This window comes from Cyanistes caeruleus, chromosome 3 (genome assembly GCF_971803275.1).
Source record: "Cyanistes caeruleus chromosome 3, bCyaCae1.hap1.1, whole genome shotgun sequence".
Taxonomy (NCBI): Eukaryota; Metazoa; Chordata; class Aves; order Passeriformes; family Paridae; genus Cyanistes; species Cyanistes caeruleus.
This window is the reverse complement of record NC_141703.1, coordinates 15,275,943-15,294,198: the sequence shown is the minus strand read 5'-3', so window position 1 is coordinate 15,294,198 and position 18,256 is coordinate 15,275,943. Positions and strand designations below refer to the sequence as shown.

At 37.1% G+C, this 18,256-nt stretch overlaps 1 protein-coding gene across 8 annotated transcripts in view; it reads right to left on the bottom strand.

The window, feature by feature from the left end:
- Nucleotides 1-535: 535 nt before the first annotated feature.
- The window catches only part of BCLAF3 (BCLAF1 and THRAP3 family member 3), a 32,966-nt gene continuing 15,245 nt past the window's right edge, over nt 536-18,256 (bottom strand). For all 8 annotated transcript variants that reach the window (XM_086879938.1, XM_086879939.1, XM_086879943.1 and 5 more), the window contains 5 exons: nt 17,625-17,743; nt 15,749-15,863; nt 11,756-11,851; nt 7,292-7,447; nt 536-5,488 (listed from right to left, as the gene is read on the bottom strand). In XM_086879938.1, the coding sequence (XP_086736064.1) occupies nt 5,459-5,488; nt 7,292-7,447; nt 11,756-11,851; nt 15,749-15,863; nt 17,625-17,743 (516 nt within the window). In that variant the 3' untranslated portion in view covers nt 536-5,458. The remainder of the gene's footprint in view (nt 5,489-7,291; nt 7,448-11,755; nt 11,852-15,748; nt 15,864-17,624; nt 17,744-18,256) is intronic.

Below are 18,256 nucleotides of genomic sequence, written 5' to 3'. Positions count from 1 at the left end.
GCCACAGGTCTGGGGTCAGGAGCAGGGAAAGAAGGAAGAAAAGACAAAAAGGGAAGATGAAAAGTGCCTTTGGGGTAATGTTTATGATTAACTAAAAAGAGCAGCGCCGCACAGGAGCACGGGTTGTTGGCACCGCAGGAAGATGTGAAACCCCTGCACATCAGTAACATGTCTGGACAGAAAGGCACGGAAGGAGGGTGAGGAGCCCTCTGCACAGGCACGTCTTTCCACAGGTAAAGACCCTCGGGAGAAAACCTACAACAGCAGCAGAGGGGAAGCGCAGATTTAAAAAAAAAAAAAGTATAGGTAACATTTTACACGAGCACCTTGACTATTAATGAAAGAGTAAGCAAAACCAGCTTCTTCTAACCTCAGGTAGTTAATTTGTATATGAAAACAGAAAACTGCCACTAACAAAATATAACATTTTTGTACTTTTCCACTCCCCGCACAAGAAATTTTGAAAATAGCTTTTTTTTTTTTACCTTGAAAATTACACCAACATTAATAACTACTGAATCAAATCACTGAATTATTTATCAGTAAAAATTTCGTGAAAACATTTATTGTCTGTAGAAACAAAATTTACATTTATTTTATATAAACTATGTTAAACATACATATAAACATACCTACATCTTACTATATATCCTTATGAACGAGGCTTTTAGATATGGGGTAACATTGTCAAAAGCACCGTTGTGGACTCAAAGACTACAGACTTAAAATGGATTTGCATTTAACTCCAGCTTCAGTAGTTTAAAAATGTCATTTCTTATCCACACTTACAAATAATTACATTAAAGGCTTCTCTAACAGTGTGTTTTCATGTGCACATACATGTACACATACACACATTAGACAGTCCTTGAGAAACTACAGTATAAATAACATCAACAATCTATTCCTTAGAAGTGGACATTAGTGCCCCTCATTCAACTGGGAGTAAAAAATTCCTGCTATTCTTAAAACAAAACAATGAGGCTTTTTTTTATTCCTTGAAGAACACACTTGAACAACAACTGTTTCCACTGCCTCTTCCCCTCAATACTAAAGATGTAAGAAGCCAGTCACAAAATGAAAGCCATCTACTACATTATTTACAGAAAATGAAATATTAAAACACAACATGAGGTTTAGACTACTTAGACAAAATTCAGAGCAATGAACAGAATAAAACTGCATTAAAAGTGGCAGGGTATTAAACAATGTGGCTAAATACCTACTCAAAATCTCTCCAACACAAACCACCAGGCATAAAAGGAAGGGGCAGGTGTTATGACAAGAGTTTTCTTTGATCTTGACACTGAAAAATAATGGTCACAAAGCTCAAACCCGAACATATTTAAATGTCCATGGCTATCCTTATAGTCTATTAGGGAGTCAAGTGTCACAAGGAGGCTTTCAAAGATCTTGAAATGGCTTTTATTCTTTCTTTCCTTCGTAAGAAGGCTGAAGAACTTCTTATCTTCAAATTCTGCAGCAATGGAATGAAGTCTGTCAAGGGTCAGTGTTATGTGCAGAAACATCTTTTTTTCAGATTCATTAGGGTACAAGTCTGAAGTCTGTCTTTTAGAGGGCTCTCCCATAAAGAACTTTGAAGATTGCTGTTCAGATGCTTAAAGAAAGGCAAGAGGTGGCTTTCAATGCGAAAGTGAAGAAGTCCCTCTATTTACAGTCTTCTAAGGTGAATACTGAGAAATCAGTCTCTCTTTGTTACGATCTTTTATCATCTTCTCCAAGCGACTCTCATTATCCATTTCACAGACATGGCAGAAAATGACCTTCTGATGCATAACGAGCAAGTTTTGAGAACTCTGCTTTTAATGCCACAAAAGCGTAATCTTGGGGTTTGGTTCTGTTTTTAAAGCAACTAAGTTCATTTAAAGAAAACTTAACATTTCAGCCTGGGGCCCTAGGGAAGATGGGAGCAGGTGAACATTACACAGCAGGTGAGTATCAGCTGGATTTACTCCTATCCTCTGCTATCAGTTACCTGAGTTGAGACAGTTACATTCATGTCTCAAGACCATCTAAATCCATCAGGTAAAATGATTTCAAACATGCAATTATTAGAGTTAAGGCAAGCTTATAGAAACCTTGCAATGTGTTGCTTCTTACTAGCCTCAGAATTTTGTTAACCTTGTGAACTCAATCATTACAAATTTAAAATAAGTATTCTAATCAATTTATGCAAAATTAAATGGATCAGCAATATAAATGCTAACATCATAACAACTGAGTATTTCAGACACTTAAAAGGAAGACTAGTCATATTAAACCCATTGCATTTTGGATAGAAATTAAAAATAAAATTTCACATGAGAACAACTGAAAATGACAGCATTTAACATTTCAAGCTAAACAAAACAAAGGCAATTCACATTTGTATTTTCAAAGTATAAAACAGAAAGCTAGAAAGTTCTTAAGACAATCACATTTTTAACTTGCCCTTCCAATGCAGTGACAAATTTACTAATCAAAGTCACTGTTTTCCTACAGAGGCTTACACACCTATTTAAAGTAAACAGTTATTTTAACAAGAACTGTTATCAGTCCATGCTTCCACTAGAAAGAATGCAAAGTACTTAAGTCTTTGTACATGTGTTTTCTACAATGCAGTCACAATACCGAAAGGCACCAGGTTATTCAAGTAAATTGACCTTTCTTCTACTTAACCCTTTTTCTTGTGCCTTCACAACTCAAACAGTAACTTCAATACATTGCCCTCAACCAAACATTGTATTCCAGTACAACAGAATTTTCTGTGCTAAAACAATAAACAAGCTGAATTGGGTATGAGTATATACACACAAGTCTCTGTAATTCACAAAGATAAATCTACACAGCAATGTCTCATATCGAATCATAGAGTAGATGCTTCTAGCACCTAAGCCATGAATTTTTATAAAATTCATTATTTCTGTATGCATTTTTTAGAATGTAAGAGGTTTTATCATGACAGAATCCAAAATTAAGTAAAATTATCAGTAAAGAATGTAATTTGAGCAAATGGGATCATACAAAAGAAAAACCAATTGAAACAGTGACTACATTTCATATGACATTCATCTTAGGACCAAGGGGTTGGGGAACCAGTCAGCAAACAAGTCAAAAAACCACAAACTTCTTTGCAATATGTTGCTCACAGCTGTAGAAATAAACACAAAGCTAAACTGTAAAGTACAAAAAAAATTTGAGATATCTAATCATGCTGATATCTAATCAGATAAAATAAAGCACAAAATCAGGAGTCAGTCCCATGTTGAAACCTGGTTAAAGCAGCATTAACTGACTGAAGTCTGACTACTCCAGCATTACTTCCAAACAGTGTTAGCAAAACTACCATGTCAGAAGTTTCTTCATGTATACACTTTTCCCATTTGTTCAACAAAGAGTTCTCTTCCAGAGTTTAATAAGAACACTGCAGGAAGCTTACAGACACAGTAGTAGCCTGTTGAATATGACAATATAGCCTCTTATGTTGTCCTATATCATATATGGTTTAATTTCTCACATCTTTTACAGTGCACATGCAGAGCTGTTGCTCTTGTTGGTTTCAGGGCAAACCTGTCCCCCTTGGCAGGGCATGTGCAGCACTCCCCAGCAGCCTGATCAGAACTGCAGCTACTCCACATTTGCTTGGGGTTGACTCATTTAACCTGTTGTTTCAGTTCTTAATTTTTATCTCCCAGTAAATCCACACAGGATAACTGCCAGATTCATCACTGACAGCATTAAGCAAAAAAACACTTTCTTATCTGCAAAAGGTTGCCTGCCTCTATTTGTCCAGGGAGTTCCTTCCCTTCCACTTCCCATTTTGTGTATGCATGTCAGGGTTACTGAAAAACTAGTTAAATTATTAATGATTGTTATTTAAGCTGAAAACTTCAGTGTTTTAGAAACAAACCATCTGTTATTGAATGATGGTGACATCAATGAATGTTGCACGCTTCCTGCCTTATTCTCTATGAACATTAAGCAGAACACCCATGAACTGAGGAGCTCAAGTCACAGTAATTTTAGCTGTTCTGAACCATAACTACATTTTCAAACAGTCTCTCTACTGAAGGCATCGTGGAAAAAAACATTACAAAAAAGCATGCAGAAATCACATTCTGGCTTTCCACCCAAAAAAACCAAATTTCCTTTTCCGTGAACATACCTCTAACCCAGAATTGGAATTCTGGTCTACCAGCCACAACAGAGACTAGCTTGCATTCTATATGGAAATACATCTGCCTGCATGTATTGAGGATATTGTGAACAACTTTTTTCTTGAAAAAGAACATCTCTTAAGACTACGTGTTATGTATCTTTAATTTACTGTCAATAAGAAATCCAAACAAATCTGCAATACATACACACAAACCCCTACCATAGATAATGAATTAAGGCAAAGGCTATAAACAGGAAATGAATACAATACTGTTTATAGCTGCTTATGAAACAGGTCTGGCTATTTGAGTTTTGCACACAGCCTAACAATACTGCAGTACGGTGAACTTCAGAGACTCATTCTGAACAAAATCACCAGTTATCTGCATTTAAAGCAGTTTCAATTATGAACAATTTCTTTGTTAGAAGACATGCTTTCAAAAACTTACACTTCTTGTTTTTCTTGTAATCGAATACTTCAGGCTCCAGTTTTAGAATTCACAAAATCACCAAATCATTTATGATGAAAAAAATTAGAAAACATGTGGCTTGGTCAAGAATCTCATACACCAAAATATAATGAGACAGAATAATTTGGAATAGAGACCAACTAATCTTTTAACAGACCCAAGCATGCTTTCACTGCAGTTATAAGTTACTGCTACAGTACTTTACATACCTGCCTGTTACCATTAATTTTAATCAAATGCTGAAAGTTGTCCCAATGTTCTAACAATTTACAAATGTATATACACATCAGAAACCCAAGTATATTATTAACCCAAAGTAATACAAAATACTGTTTTATGGAAATGACTGAACAGAGGTGTAAAATCTATTGCACAACCTAAAAGGTCATTAATTGGAAAATCCTGAGCTAATGTGCTATTACCAAACAATTCAGGCACTTTTTTTTTTCTTTTTATTATTACATTAGCAATAAACTTTCAACATATAAACCTCTGGGTATAACAACTCAAGTTCCATCTGTAACATCATGCTTAGAGAAAAAGTATTCAATAAATAAGACTCCCTTCAATGACTTCCTTACTTGGAGACTGATATGCAAACAGAACTAAAGGTACATAATATGATGTTTCAATTGAATACTGTACTTTAAAAGCAATTATTAAAACTGTAAAAAAGTTCTGCAGCATTCAAAATAAAGTTATTTTTTGATCAAGAAAGTTACAGCATTAGTTCCTTTATCCTATTTTAAGTCTTGAGAAAGTTGTCAAAAACCAAACAGATGCTCCCTTTGCTGTGTTATCTGTTTCAAACCTCAGGATCTCAGCTCAGTTCAGGTTTCTGTTGCAATATTTAGATTTCCCTACACAGGGAAAAAAAAAAAAATCATTATTGTCAGTTGTAATAGCAGAAAAAAACCTTCCAACCTGCCTAAGTACTGTATGTAAAATGCAAGATTGTTTCAATTATGGATTCAAACAGCACAATTAAAAAGACCGTACCTTAAAAAACACATATTACAACACATAACACATAAAACACATAACAGCATTGTTATTTTAAATTAAATAAAGTGAAATAAAGATGTTCAGACCTGTTTAACAGATCTTGACAAGTTTTATCATTACAATAGGCAAAGTGCTACAATTTCAGCAACAGTTTTGGTTTTTAGGAATTAGCTAACCAGTAAACAGCAAGCTGTTAAGAAAATGGTTGTCATACTTATTCTTCCGGATTTATTTTACTTTAACTCAGACACACTCAAATTCATCAGGCCTAAAAAATAAAAATAGAATTCAGAACTCACTGATTCTCTGATTCAAACTGTTAATATCTAGTAGCCAGAATGTTTTAAGTATGCTTTATAGGTTCCAGAGAAGAATCTTAATAGCCAGTTAGAGATGAACACTGGAAATTATTTGGAATAACTAAATACAACAAAATTGTAACACTTCTATACCCATTTTACAAGGTCTTATTTTGGGGGGGTGTGGGGGGGGAAGATATCTTTCTCCTATTTTCCACTAATTCAAATTCCATTTAAACTTCACAGATTTTACTTCTCAGAGCCCATGCAAATATAAAAGACGTTTGCCCAAATACTTCAGCAACAAGTGATCTCTTTACCTTGTTTCAAGAGCTTGGTTTTCTTTCTGATGGTTGGGGATTTTTTGGTTTTTTGGGTTTTTTTTTATTTTGGCTTGTTTTTAACATGTGTGCTTCCTTAAGGAGTTTTGGGGACTTTTTCTTCTGCAAACTGAGCTGTAAACTTGAGGAGTTCTGCAAACAGCTGTAAGAACCTGTGCTTTAAGGTGCTTCTGTGCACCAAGAGCTAAACTCTAATCCAAAGTACAAATGCTTATTCACTCGAGTGTATTTACTTGTAGCTGGATGGACACAGAGTTACAAAACACAAACTCACACAGAGCACAGAACTGCAAGGGGCTGTGTAGGTCATCTAATCCAATTCCCTGATGTCACGAGGAACTTCATACTACTTTGATCAATTCTAATAAAGGATTTAGTATGTTTTAACTGATCCTCACAAAAGCTGCAACATTTTATATGGTTCAAAAGTTCTTCTGCAGTTCAAGATTATTGTTGGCCCATATAAACTACAAATCAAAACACCATAAATCAGATGTGCCTATTTCAGTTTAAGCTTACCAAACTATTTTATACAAGACATTATATTGAGCAGGAAGTCTTGTTCAGAGCAGCACTCCAGTGCATACTTTAAACCACATAATTACAGTAACATAACAAAAAGAAGAACCACACAGATGTATTAAAAAAAATATTAATATCCTTCTGTTAGATTTAACAGGACAGAATATTTTGTTCCACAAAGGGACAATTTCTGGTCCTGTCAATAGGAAGAAATCAGCTGAGCTCAAGGAAAAAATACTGAAAGAAGAAGCAGCCACAAAATCTCAGAGGGTACCTTTGATTTGCAGTTACCCAAAGCAAGTTTCAGCAAGTTCCCATAGAATAAACAGGGAGGAAACAGGAGTGCACAGTCAAGTTTGCCAGTGAAGTACAAAGAGACAATATCCCAAAAAATCCCATCCAAATAATTCCATGGAGATTTCAAAATCAAAATGGATCTTATGAATATGCGTATTTTTACAAATGGCTTAATGAAAAATAAATTAATCCAACTTACCTTTTCTTTCCTCAAAAATCCATCTCTGAATTTATTAGTGGCAAATCCCCTTACACCAACAGAACGCAATCGCTGGTACTTAGCCTGAATATATAAACCCTTCTGCACTAAGCCTGATTTATAATGGGGTTGCAAACGGCCATCTGCAAAGTTACTCTGTAAGGGTGGCAAAAAGGAAGAAAAAAATGTGCAAAATGAGGCACCAAAACTCCAAAGTTCATATTTACAGCTATTCACGTGTAAAACTTCCACACTCAAGGACAAAGGCATGTATTTGCAAGTGCACACCCTCTTCTTTATGTTCATGTATTTTATTCCTCAGACCACACAGCTCAAAGAACTGGTGTATTGCACTTGCTGTTTAAAACATCTGAAATTATCTTCCTTGTAGAAAAAAAAGAAATGTATTGAACAACATTTTAACATTTTTTCAACCATTAATGAGGCACACTGCATCAACAAAAAAATTTCAGACAACACCACACTGCCACTACCAAATTCTGTGACACCAAGCCTGCAGCACAGGCACACTGTGTGGAGTCTACAGAGTCACACCAACACAAGTCAGTACATATGTTTTTCCTAGAGCTTTAATGTCTGACAGTCTGAGCACATAGGCATCCTCTATGCCTTTGATACCTCCACACTGGAATACTGCAAGCTAACCTAGTGTGGCTAGGAGCAGAGGTAACAGAAGTATCAGAAGATTTAAAGGTGAAAGGCATTATAAAAACACAGAAAGGATATAGAAAGATCAACACTGATCACAGCAGCTCAAGTTTGAAAAAGATTTTCATTCCTAGGCACTCAGATCTCAAATAAAATAGGCAGTAAAAATCCTTAGAATAATAAAAACCTTATTTTACATAATTTTCCATAGTTTTCCAGCACTGCCATTTTAAGTTTACCAAAACCCACACCAAATTTAAACAACGGGTTTTCATCTAAAACCAGAGAAAACCTTTTGACCACATAAATTTTTCTTATATTTTACAATTACCTTTGAAGGGTAGGAAAAAACAAAATATGTCATAGAAATAGCCCTTCTTGAGCATGTCAAAATTCCCTTGGTGAAATCTGTCTCCCTTTGACAGAGTAAGGATCACTTCAAGAAAAATCACATGCTCTGAAGCTGCAGTAACTTCAGTACCACTTTTTCCACTGTGTGGCTGGTGAACAATAAAGAAAGAACTGTACAGAAGAGAGGTTTCTTTATGCAAATGCAGAGGTTCTGTAATTTCCCAAATCATTTCATCCACCTACTTTGCAGGAGACAAGTGAGAAGCTGGCCCCACCATTCCTACAGGATTACTGTGATGGAGGACACTTGCAAGTGCCTATTTAATGCCAATCAATTTCCTGAAAAGTACCAGAGTGCAGGCACAAAGAACTTCCTTGCACTAGGTTGTATTAGATGGGTATATGCCTATCACAGGGAAAATTGAAGGGCACTTTTAATTGGATTAACACCCTGAACACAGCATTATAAGTTCCCATCTTCCCACTCCTGCTATGGTACCCTTTGACTTCAGTGACTAGAAAGGAGGCCATGGTGGTCTGCCACTGCAATTGTATGACAATAAACAAAGGACCAGAACAAGTAAGGGATGGGGGAAAGCTGCAAGATATTGAAAATTGCCTTAGAAACAGCTTAAAAGTTCCAACTCAAGCATCTACATGTTCTGTAAGTGGGGAGGGAAGGACACAGCAGTAATATCAGTGTAGAACAGCATCAGCTGCAGACAAAGTTAAGTTTATATAGACATTTGGCATATAGCCACCTCAGTCACTCACAGCTTCTAGCAAAACAAGATAATCTAAAGTATGTGGAAAACATCATTAACTTCTGGTCTAGAAATAAGAAAAGAGTCTGCTAAAGTGGCATTTGGTTTTACATTAAGACTATTTTATACATAATGCTAATGACAACCACTAGGAGCCTGAAGCTCTAAAATAAGGGTATATGAGCATATATATATATACACCACTGAGTGTGGCAGGAATAGAGTTAAATTTTCTTCACAGCAGAGTGCATGATGTTGTGTTTTGGATTTGTGACTAAAACTGCACAGGTAGCACCCCAGTGTTTTGGTTATTGCCCTGCAGTACCTGCACAGCACCAACACTTTCTCTTTCCTTACTCTGCTGCTCAGCAAGGACACCAGGGCAGGCAAGAAGCTGGGAGGGGACATAGCCAGGACAGGTGGCCCAAGCTGAGCAGGGATGTTACACACCACAGAATCTCCTCCTACGCAACAGAAACGGAGGGAAGGGGGTTTTGGAGCAAGTAGCCATTGTTTAGGGACCAGCTGGGCATCAGTCACCTGGTGACAGGTGGTGAGTGACTGCCTTTGCACCATTTTTTTCTTCACTATTTAAAACTGTCTTCATCTCAATTTGTGAAATCTCTCACCTTTGCTCTCCATATTTTCCATCCCATCCTGCTAGGAGAAGAAGGGAGCTGAGGGGAGGGTGGGCAGCAGCTGTGTGGTGCTAAGCTGCTGGCAGCGGTGACCCTGATACAGCCAATAATACACTGAACTTTTTTTAAGCAGTGAATGCAGCTTAGTTTTAAATATTACTTTGCATTTACTCACTTAAAGGCTAACTTAGTGATTCATGGTAAAGGGCCATTAAAAAAAAGACCTTTTGAATTTTGTTAAGACTTCTCCAGATACTTTTTAAGATATTTCAGAACAGCAGTTTTTTCTGTTCCCAAAAAGTTTAACATAGTGCAGACCATATGTTTTTTCAAAATACTCTTAGTATGCATCACTTTTTGTTTATTAAGCTTAAATGTCCCCATTTTATATATCAAGAAAAAATCATGTCGGGCTTGATTTTTTGGGGGAGGCAGGAAGAGGGGAAGGAAGAGAATAGAATTCTGTATGAGATTTTTGTTTCTTTGTATGTTGTTCTTTCAAATAATTAGCCAAGGAAGTCCTGAGTGTAGAAGATAGTCAAGTCACCTCCATTTCACCAACAGCACAGCAAGAAAAACTCTGTTGTGTAAGAGGAATTTAAATGTAAAAATTAAAAGAAACTAAGTCAAATCAACACCACTGTTTCCATGGCAATGATAAAAGTGCTATACACATAAACAAACTGCAAAACAAGTGCATATGCCATTTTCCCCATAAATATTAAAGCATCATGGGACAGATCACTGGGTACTGCAATATTCATGTATATGTGAGGTGACAACTTAAATGGACACTTTCCTGCTTGTAGAATCAGCAGAACTGCAGAATGATGTAAATGAAAGAAGTATCAACAACCAACACTGCCTCAGGGATCCAGCAGCCAGTGCCAGATTCCTCCATCACCTGGAGGCTGACAATACAGAGGGCATACAGAATAATAGGCTTAGATATCTTCTTAGGTGTTGAAATATTTGTGTCAGGTTTTGAACACTTTGAACTTTTTAACTTAGAAAAATACTTTCCCCAGCAGCATAAAGACAGCAGTTTTTGTTGGTGTTTAGCTATCTGACTAAGGTTGGCTGGCAAAGCACACCTGAATTGGAGAAAGTCTTTTTATACAACAGTTCGTATGCTGGGGCAGGGGAAGGAAGGGAAAAAAACCCCTCACAACTCACATCTACACTTCCCCACCTTTTGAAGTTTCATCCAAAAATGACAGCTAGTTAGCCTTAAAATTTTACTTCACTATCTACAAAACAGAAAACATGACTATCTATTGTATATTGCTTTACTTTTAAGAATTCATGTTAAAAATGGATTTCAAGGTGGAAAATCATTATAAGTTGTTCTAGATTTGATTAATACTTTTCTCACATCAACAACTCTAACTGGACCCATGTATAGCATGCCACTGTCAACAGAAAAGGAAATGCTTTTTTTGTTGAACCCAGCATATATTTTATGATTAAAAGACATTAGATGGCCACTTTCTTCTGAGAAAGAAGCACACTTGCCCATCTCTTTACCCTCTTGAGGCTCCAAGAATTAAACCACACTTCTTTAAATATTTTTTAACACATAGCTAGCAGTATGCAGGTATTCACAAGCATTATATATCCAGAAATCCATACATGAATGGGTTAATAAAATAACAGTTTTAAAAGTAACACAACATACATCTTCCAGCCTTTGGAAAATGTTCAGGCTTCTGTCACATGAAGAAAAAATGCTCAGCAGCTTGGGTTTTGGATAGATGAACTTTCTAGTCATTGTGGAATTCATGCAATTCTTATTCCTGACTCTGCAGGAACCTATTTATTTCAACTGCCTGCATACAACACTGGACAACCTGCTCAATCCACTGCCAGCCCTCTTACCTACTAAAGCTAAGCTTCCCATTACTGCAACAGAAACAATTAGGCTTTGATGACACTATTTTTCATGGCACTTAATACATTCAAAAGCATGTCTCCTGTTACCAAACTCAACGGGTTTGACCACCATTTTATATAACAAACATCTGATAAAAGCTGATCTGTACCTTAAAGTGCCTTCTGATGGGTCCTGCATTTTCAAGATGTCCTCTAATGCGGCTGTAGGGGTACATGTCACTTGGTTTTGAAGAATAGTAAGAATTCTAGTAGGAAAACAGTTATAGCTTCATGTTATTAAATTATTCAAGGAAAAAAAAAATTTTCAGGTTATACTAACAAACGCTTTCAGTCTTGTAGTGTTTGACACAATGACACTCTTTGAAGGAAGAGGAGTAACAGGAGCATTGGGCCTGCAGTCCAGGCTGGCCAAAGGGACAGCAGAGCCCACAGAAGCTAAAAGATGATACAGACCATCCTCCTGGAATGTCATCTGCTTGGAGAGAACTAAGCAGCTGACAACCCAGCTAAGGTTCTCCATCCCTCCCTCCCAGAACACATGCCTCAACTAGCATGTATCAAGTATAGCAGACAGACTGCTACAGCAGTCACTGCTTGCATCAAGAACAGGGGCAACAAGATTGGTACTCTGGACTTCCTGGTTAGCACATGGCCACCACAGGTTAATGTGTAGCACAGACATACCTCCACAGCGAGTGTAGCATTTCCAGGTCCTTAGAAAATGCTACTTATAACTCCATATTTCAGGAATGCATTTGAGAATAGCTTGCCTGTCACAGAAGGACAATTCCAAAAGCAAGTCACACAGAGAACTAGTATTGAAATTGTTTTGCCAACACACTGAACAGCTGCAGTCAAACAGCTGTGGTTGCCTAAAACAGAGCACTCCTGCAGCCACTGACCTACCTGCACATTTTGGCTCTTTTCCAACTTTTGCTGTAACAGGTACTTCTGGAGGATGTCACTCTCATCCATCATTGCATATGATTACCAATATTTACAGCAGCATTGGAATATACCTGCATATACTACATTAAAGTCCTCCATGCAGACAGAACAGACATGCTAATGAACTCTTAGCAATCAAATAATTATGGTCTGCTCTTGAATAATCACAGAAGCATTCCAATGCTGTTGAACTCTGTTTTCTCAAAAGAAATTTCATCAGCTTGAAATATGTTTTAAAAAGAACCTAAGAAGAGAACTCTCCTGAAATATTTCATATATACTAACCTTTAACAATAAATGCAAATGTGTGATTTCCTGTTCCCAGAATTTCTGTCCTCCAACAAACTACGAAACCTTTCTGCTAACACTGTTAATAATGGTGTGGGGAGACAGGGGGCTAAAAATATAATGTAATGGTGTTAGAATCTAAGATAACTTTTAACTAGGATTTAAGTAAACTTTGTTTTTTCTTTTTTAGACTGTGTTATTGCCTACAAGTCAACTATTCAGCTTCTTACAATGCCTTGACAAGAAGGAATTCAGAGAACAAAAAGAGAGAAAGATTTTATGAAGTGAGACCAAAATGGGTTTTCCAAGAAAAAGAAAGGAATTTCCCATTCCTTTCTTATTCTAAGAAAACAAAGACACTACTCCACAAAATCCAATTAACCTTCTACATACAACACAATTAAATCAGGAAGCTCCTAGCTGAAGTACACTCTTCCTTTAAGCTGGGGATCCAGCAAGATGAAAAAAAGAAAAAAAATAAGAAAAATTTCCCAGTTAAAAATAAACCTCTAGGAATTAAAACAAAGCTTACATTAACTCTGAATACAGTCCTCTCCATCCCCATTTTCCTTAAGACTAAAGTACATTCACAGAAATATTAACATTAGAACTACTTGATGCAGAGGTAGAGCAAACCACTTTTTACGAACTTCTTAAACCAAAGCCTTTAAAATTAAAAAAGAAAAAAAAGGAGGAGGGGAAATACACACATATACTTCTGATTTTCTACTTCACTCCTTAGCTAGCCTCCTGTTGTCAGTAGGGTACAATGGACAATTCTTACAATCAAGCTTGGATACACAATTGTAGTTTCCAGGGCTAAGTTTTTCTCAAGTTTGAGCTCAACCCTCAATTACTGAATATTAACATCACAAATATAATATTTTGATTACTTAACTAAAGTTTTTTATTTCCCTACTTGTCTGCAAACTAGCTTCTGTAAGGCTGACCATGAAGAGTCATTGAGGATGTCTTGCATTTTTAATACCTATGCTTTCACAGCTACTGTTGTTCCAAAGGAATTACTCCTTAGTGCAATGCAGGACTTGCTAAAAGTTGCATGTTTGCAGTTCACGATTAAATACAAAAATGCAATCTTCCTTAATCTTCACCACATGTAGCAATAACTCAATGTCTTTTTCAAACCAACTTCCTTTTTGTTTGCAATTACAGTACTACTGTGGTGGGTTGACCTTGGCTGGATACCAGATACACATCAAGCAGCTCTATCATTCCCCTCCTCAGCAGGGCTGGGAGGGAGAAAATAAAATTTTTAAAACTGCATGGGTCAAGAAAAAGGCAGTTTAATAAAGCAAAAGCAAAGACTTCACACAGAAGCAAAGGAAAACTACTTCCCACCAGCACTCAATATCCAGCCACTTCCCAGGAAGCTGGGTTTCAGTACACAGTGGTTGCTCCAGAAGACAAACGTCACAATAACCAATTACCTCCCACACTCTCCTTCCTTTCTGTGAGCTTTCATTATTATTACTATTTCCTTTCTCTTAGCTGAACAGATGAGGTCATATGGTCGGTTTGGGTCAGCTGTCCTGGCTATGTCCCCTCCCAAGATCTTTCTCACTCACAGCCTACTGGGTGTGGTGTGGGAATTGGGAGGGACACGTGTGATGCTGTGGAGCCCTGCCCAGCAGCAGCCAAACACTGGTGTGCTACCAGCACCTTTCTGGCCACCAATGCAAAGCACAGCACTCTGAGGGCTCCTATGGGAAAATGAACTCCAGCTCAGCCAGATCCAATGCAGTTACTCAATGAGGCATTCCTACCTTGCTTTGGGAAACTTGAATCTTAGTCTTGAGTAAGTAGTATTTTTTTACCGTTAAAAACTTGTGTTTCTTTACACTGAAGGAGGAACTTTTGTATCTGCAAAGGAGCTACATTTGAGAATTGACTACTTGAAAGCTACTTCTGATGGACCTCAGAAAAGTTTCATAGGCTCCTGGAACCCTCTCCATAGGGTATTAGCTACAGTGTATAGAGAATGACAACTTATGTTAGTCTCCTCCTTATTTTGCAGCAGTCATAAATAAAAAAAGTGATTTAGAATTATACTGCATATATTAAAAAAGGTTTTCTGATCTCATCAGTTCCCGAGGTTAAACAAGCACAAACACCTGGAATTGATTACAATTCTTTAGAAGGAACTTTCCACAAGAGACAAATTTATTTCTACTGGACCTAATATTACTGTCTTGCCCACTTCAGTATTGAAGTAAACCACAGAAAGATAGCCTAAAGAAAAATTGTCCAAAACTAGGATTCATACACATAATATTCAAGATTTGTGACATTCCATTGTTTAACATTTTATCCTCAGGAATATTTATCAGTTATTTCTTGTTATTTCTGTGATTTGCTCCTCATTTTTATTTAAAATAAGTGCTTTTCAGAACTTTTATCATAATGAAAAGAAACACTGTTTCAGTAACAATACCACCTACACAAGATTCAGGTCTTCCCTTTGTACCACTGACAACTAGAATGCAGGAGAGTATTCTTTTTCTCAAACTACTTAACATTAGCTCAGATTATCTGCTGAATAACAAGGCCTTCTATTTTATCATTTAGATAATTACACCATTATGTAGAAGAAATGTGATATTAGACAAACTTCTTTTATGAAAAGAAAAAGAGTAGTATCAAAGTGGTTTTAGCTCAGATGTACTAATCTCTGCTTCAAAAAATATCCAAGGAAGTACTCTTGCACTAGAACTGAAATTATAAGTAGTTTTATTGTTGAGCACAGACAGAAGATAAAGAAGCTTCACTCAAAATTTAAAAGGGCAAGACATCACAGATTGTTAAATTTACATCAGCATCGACAATGCAGCAAAATATGAATTATACATCAACAGTGCAGGAGCTACTATTTCTACATTTAGGCTTACCAGATGAGGTCTCCCAATAAATTTCCTCAAAGGTGGCTTAATGAACCTCACAGGCTTTTGGAAACCATCAACTTGAGATGTTTGTAACTTTGAAAGATTGCAGCTTTGCTGGTTCCTGATGTGTGAGAGAGAGAGTGAGAACAATTACTATCTAAAACCACAACATATCAACATCCTCTATTTTAAACTACCTAATTCAAGCATCTGTACCACAAGTGCAAAGAAACAGCTTAAAAATAAATTTTCCTAGGACAATCAAAAAATTCCTATTCCAAGCTCAAATTGCACAGAATTCCACAGCAATCTGTAGTCTCTTTTGCAATGAAAAGGAGCAGGGACAGTGTTTCCCGAAATGCCGTCTGCGGAGCCAGGCTCCCCGGGCTGAGCGCTGCCGGCCGGTCACTGCTGCCCTCCGCTGGTGGAAACGCTTTCTGCACCCTCCGCACCTTCCCTGACATTCCTGGTCCCACAGGAGCTCTAGAGAGACAGCTACATCCTCCGGTTTCATCCTCAGCAGGCAGCTGATTCTGGCTTTGGGCTTTTGCCTGCTCGTTTTTGTGGTTTTGGTTGGTTTTTTTTGTTTATTTGCTTTGATTTTTTTTCTTACCAAGAATGTTGCTAATACAGATGCATCCATAAACTTCTAAATAAAACGTTTCCCATGAAAAGTAACCACCAGAAGTCAGAATTTGTGTTTTACAAATCGCACAGAAACAGTTCTCATAGCTACAAAATAAGCTAAGGAAAAAACCAGCAGCACACTTAATAATCTCAGAGGCACTGCCAGTATCTCATGTGAAGATCTCATATTAAATCTCATTTAATATGATCTCATATTAAAACCTCTCAGTCTCAGGAAAATTCTACATATCACTCACATCATTGCTGCCCTCAGCCCACATTACCCTGACAGTGGAACCTCTGACAACCAACTCCAGGGCAGCCAGACTTGGTAGAGCAATTTACACATCTCACAAAAGATAAGCAGGACAGTAACTGAGGAAGTGTGCTGGGGGAAATGAAGCAAGTCCAGAGATTTTTTTCCTCCACCAGTTAACCTTAACTTTTTTTGTTTCAAGAATCTCGAATACAAGAAATTTCTTCTACAGCTTCACAAGTTTCTTTTTCCAAATGTGTATATTGCCATTAGTTGCCATCACAGACTGCATTTGTAATGAACTATGAGCAGCACACGAAGAACAATCTGCATAAGAATCTATGACTACTGTGTGGATACATTTTGTTACACTCTGGAAATTCATTAATCAACATTTCTACTAAAAGTCCCTCTCCCTAATCAACTGACCTCACAACATCAAAAGTGAAACAAGATGACTGAGGTTAGCAAACACCTTTGGGGCAAAAACCTTTAACAAACCTCTTGGAGGAATCCATAGGAGTAAAATGCTATTCCAAAAATACAAGTTTTCAAATTGTCCAAGAATCAGAAAAATTCCAATTATTCTCAGATGTTCCACATTTTATTACCAAACCAGTAGGGCAACAAAACAATATATTCATCCTAGAATGCTTTTACAGAAATGCAAAATACCAGGAGAATGTTGTTACATGGCACATTGAGGAGTTTAAAAATACTTAAAACTTCTTCAAACTAACTTTGTCCTCTCTTCTCATTCAGAGCTACAGTTTGTGCTTGCTTTTCATTTTTACCCACTGCAGTTTAACCTCTTTCAAGGTAACATCTCATTACAAGTAGTTTGCAAAGTATGTCAGCTGAATTTCAGCCCCAGTCAAACTTTTAAGGCCTGACTGTGGAAAAGAATCACCACAAATGTGAATGTAACTGTGGAAGGGCCCAAAAATGAGCTCACAGGGGAACTATAGGCTTGGGCCAACAAGATTATTTGCTTATTACCTTGGAGTTACACCATCTACATGAAACACTCTCTCATCTTCATTCTTCAATCTCTCTTTTCTTCTCCTTTCTATATCATACCGTAGATCATTTGGATCTTCTAACACTCTTACAATGTTCTAGTTAAAAGGAAGGGTTGAAGGCAAGTTAGCTGCTAAGAACTGAACATCAACCTGATTCTGTCCTTCAGGGGCAGCACCCTGTACATAACCTGTTAACACAGTTCAGATGTCTGCACTTAGGACAGGTTCACATCAACCCAAGGATCCAAAGTCTAAAGCAATAAGAAGTGGTTCTAAGCAATTATCCTTCCTTGCACCATCTGCTTTTTTACAAGTTTCTAAACAACAGTGAACAGAGCACTGGAATTCTGCATGGAGTTGCCAAGGCAGAAATATTCATCTAAGTTTCAGTAAATCTTAAGAAGTTCTACTGTCCTTAATCAAGCGGAATCTCCATGTACCTGTACTATAGAAAAGGAATGGTGACTAAAGCATAGCAGCCAGAGCTTTAAAGGGGAAGACAGAAAATCTTATGACCCCAGATGAAATCAAGGGATAAAATAGCATTCTGAGGAATTATGTGGAATTTGAGTCACTGTAACATTAGGGTAGAAGAAACATTAAGGTTTT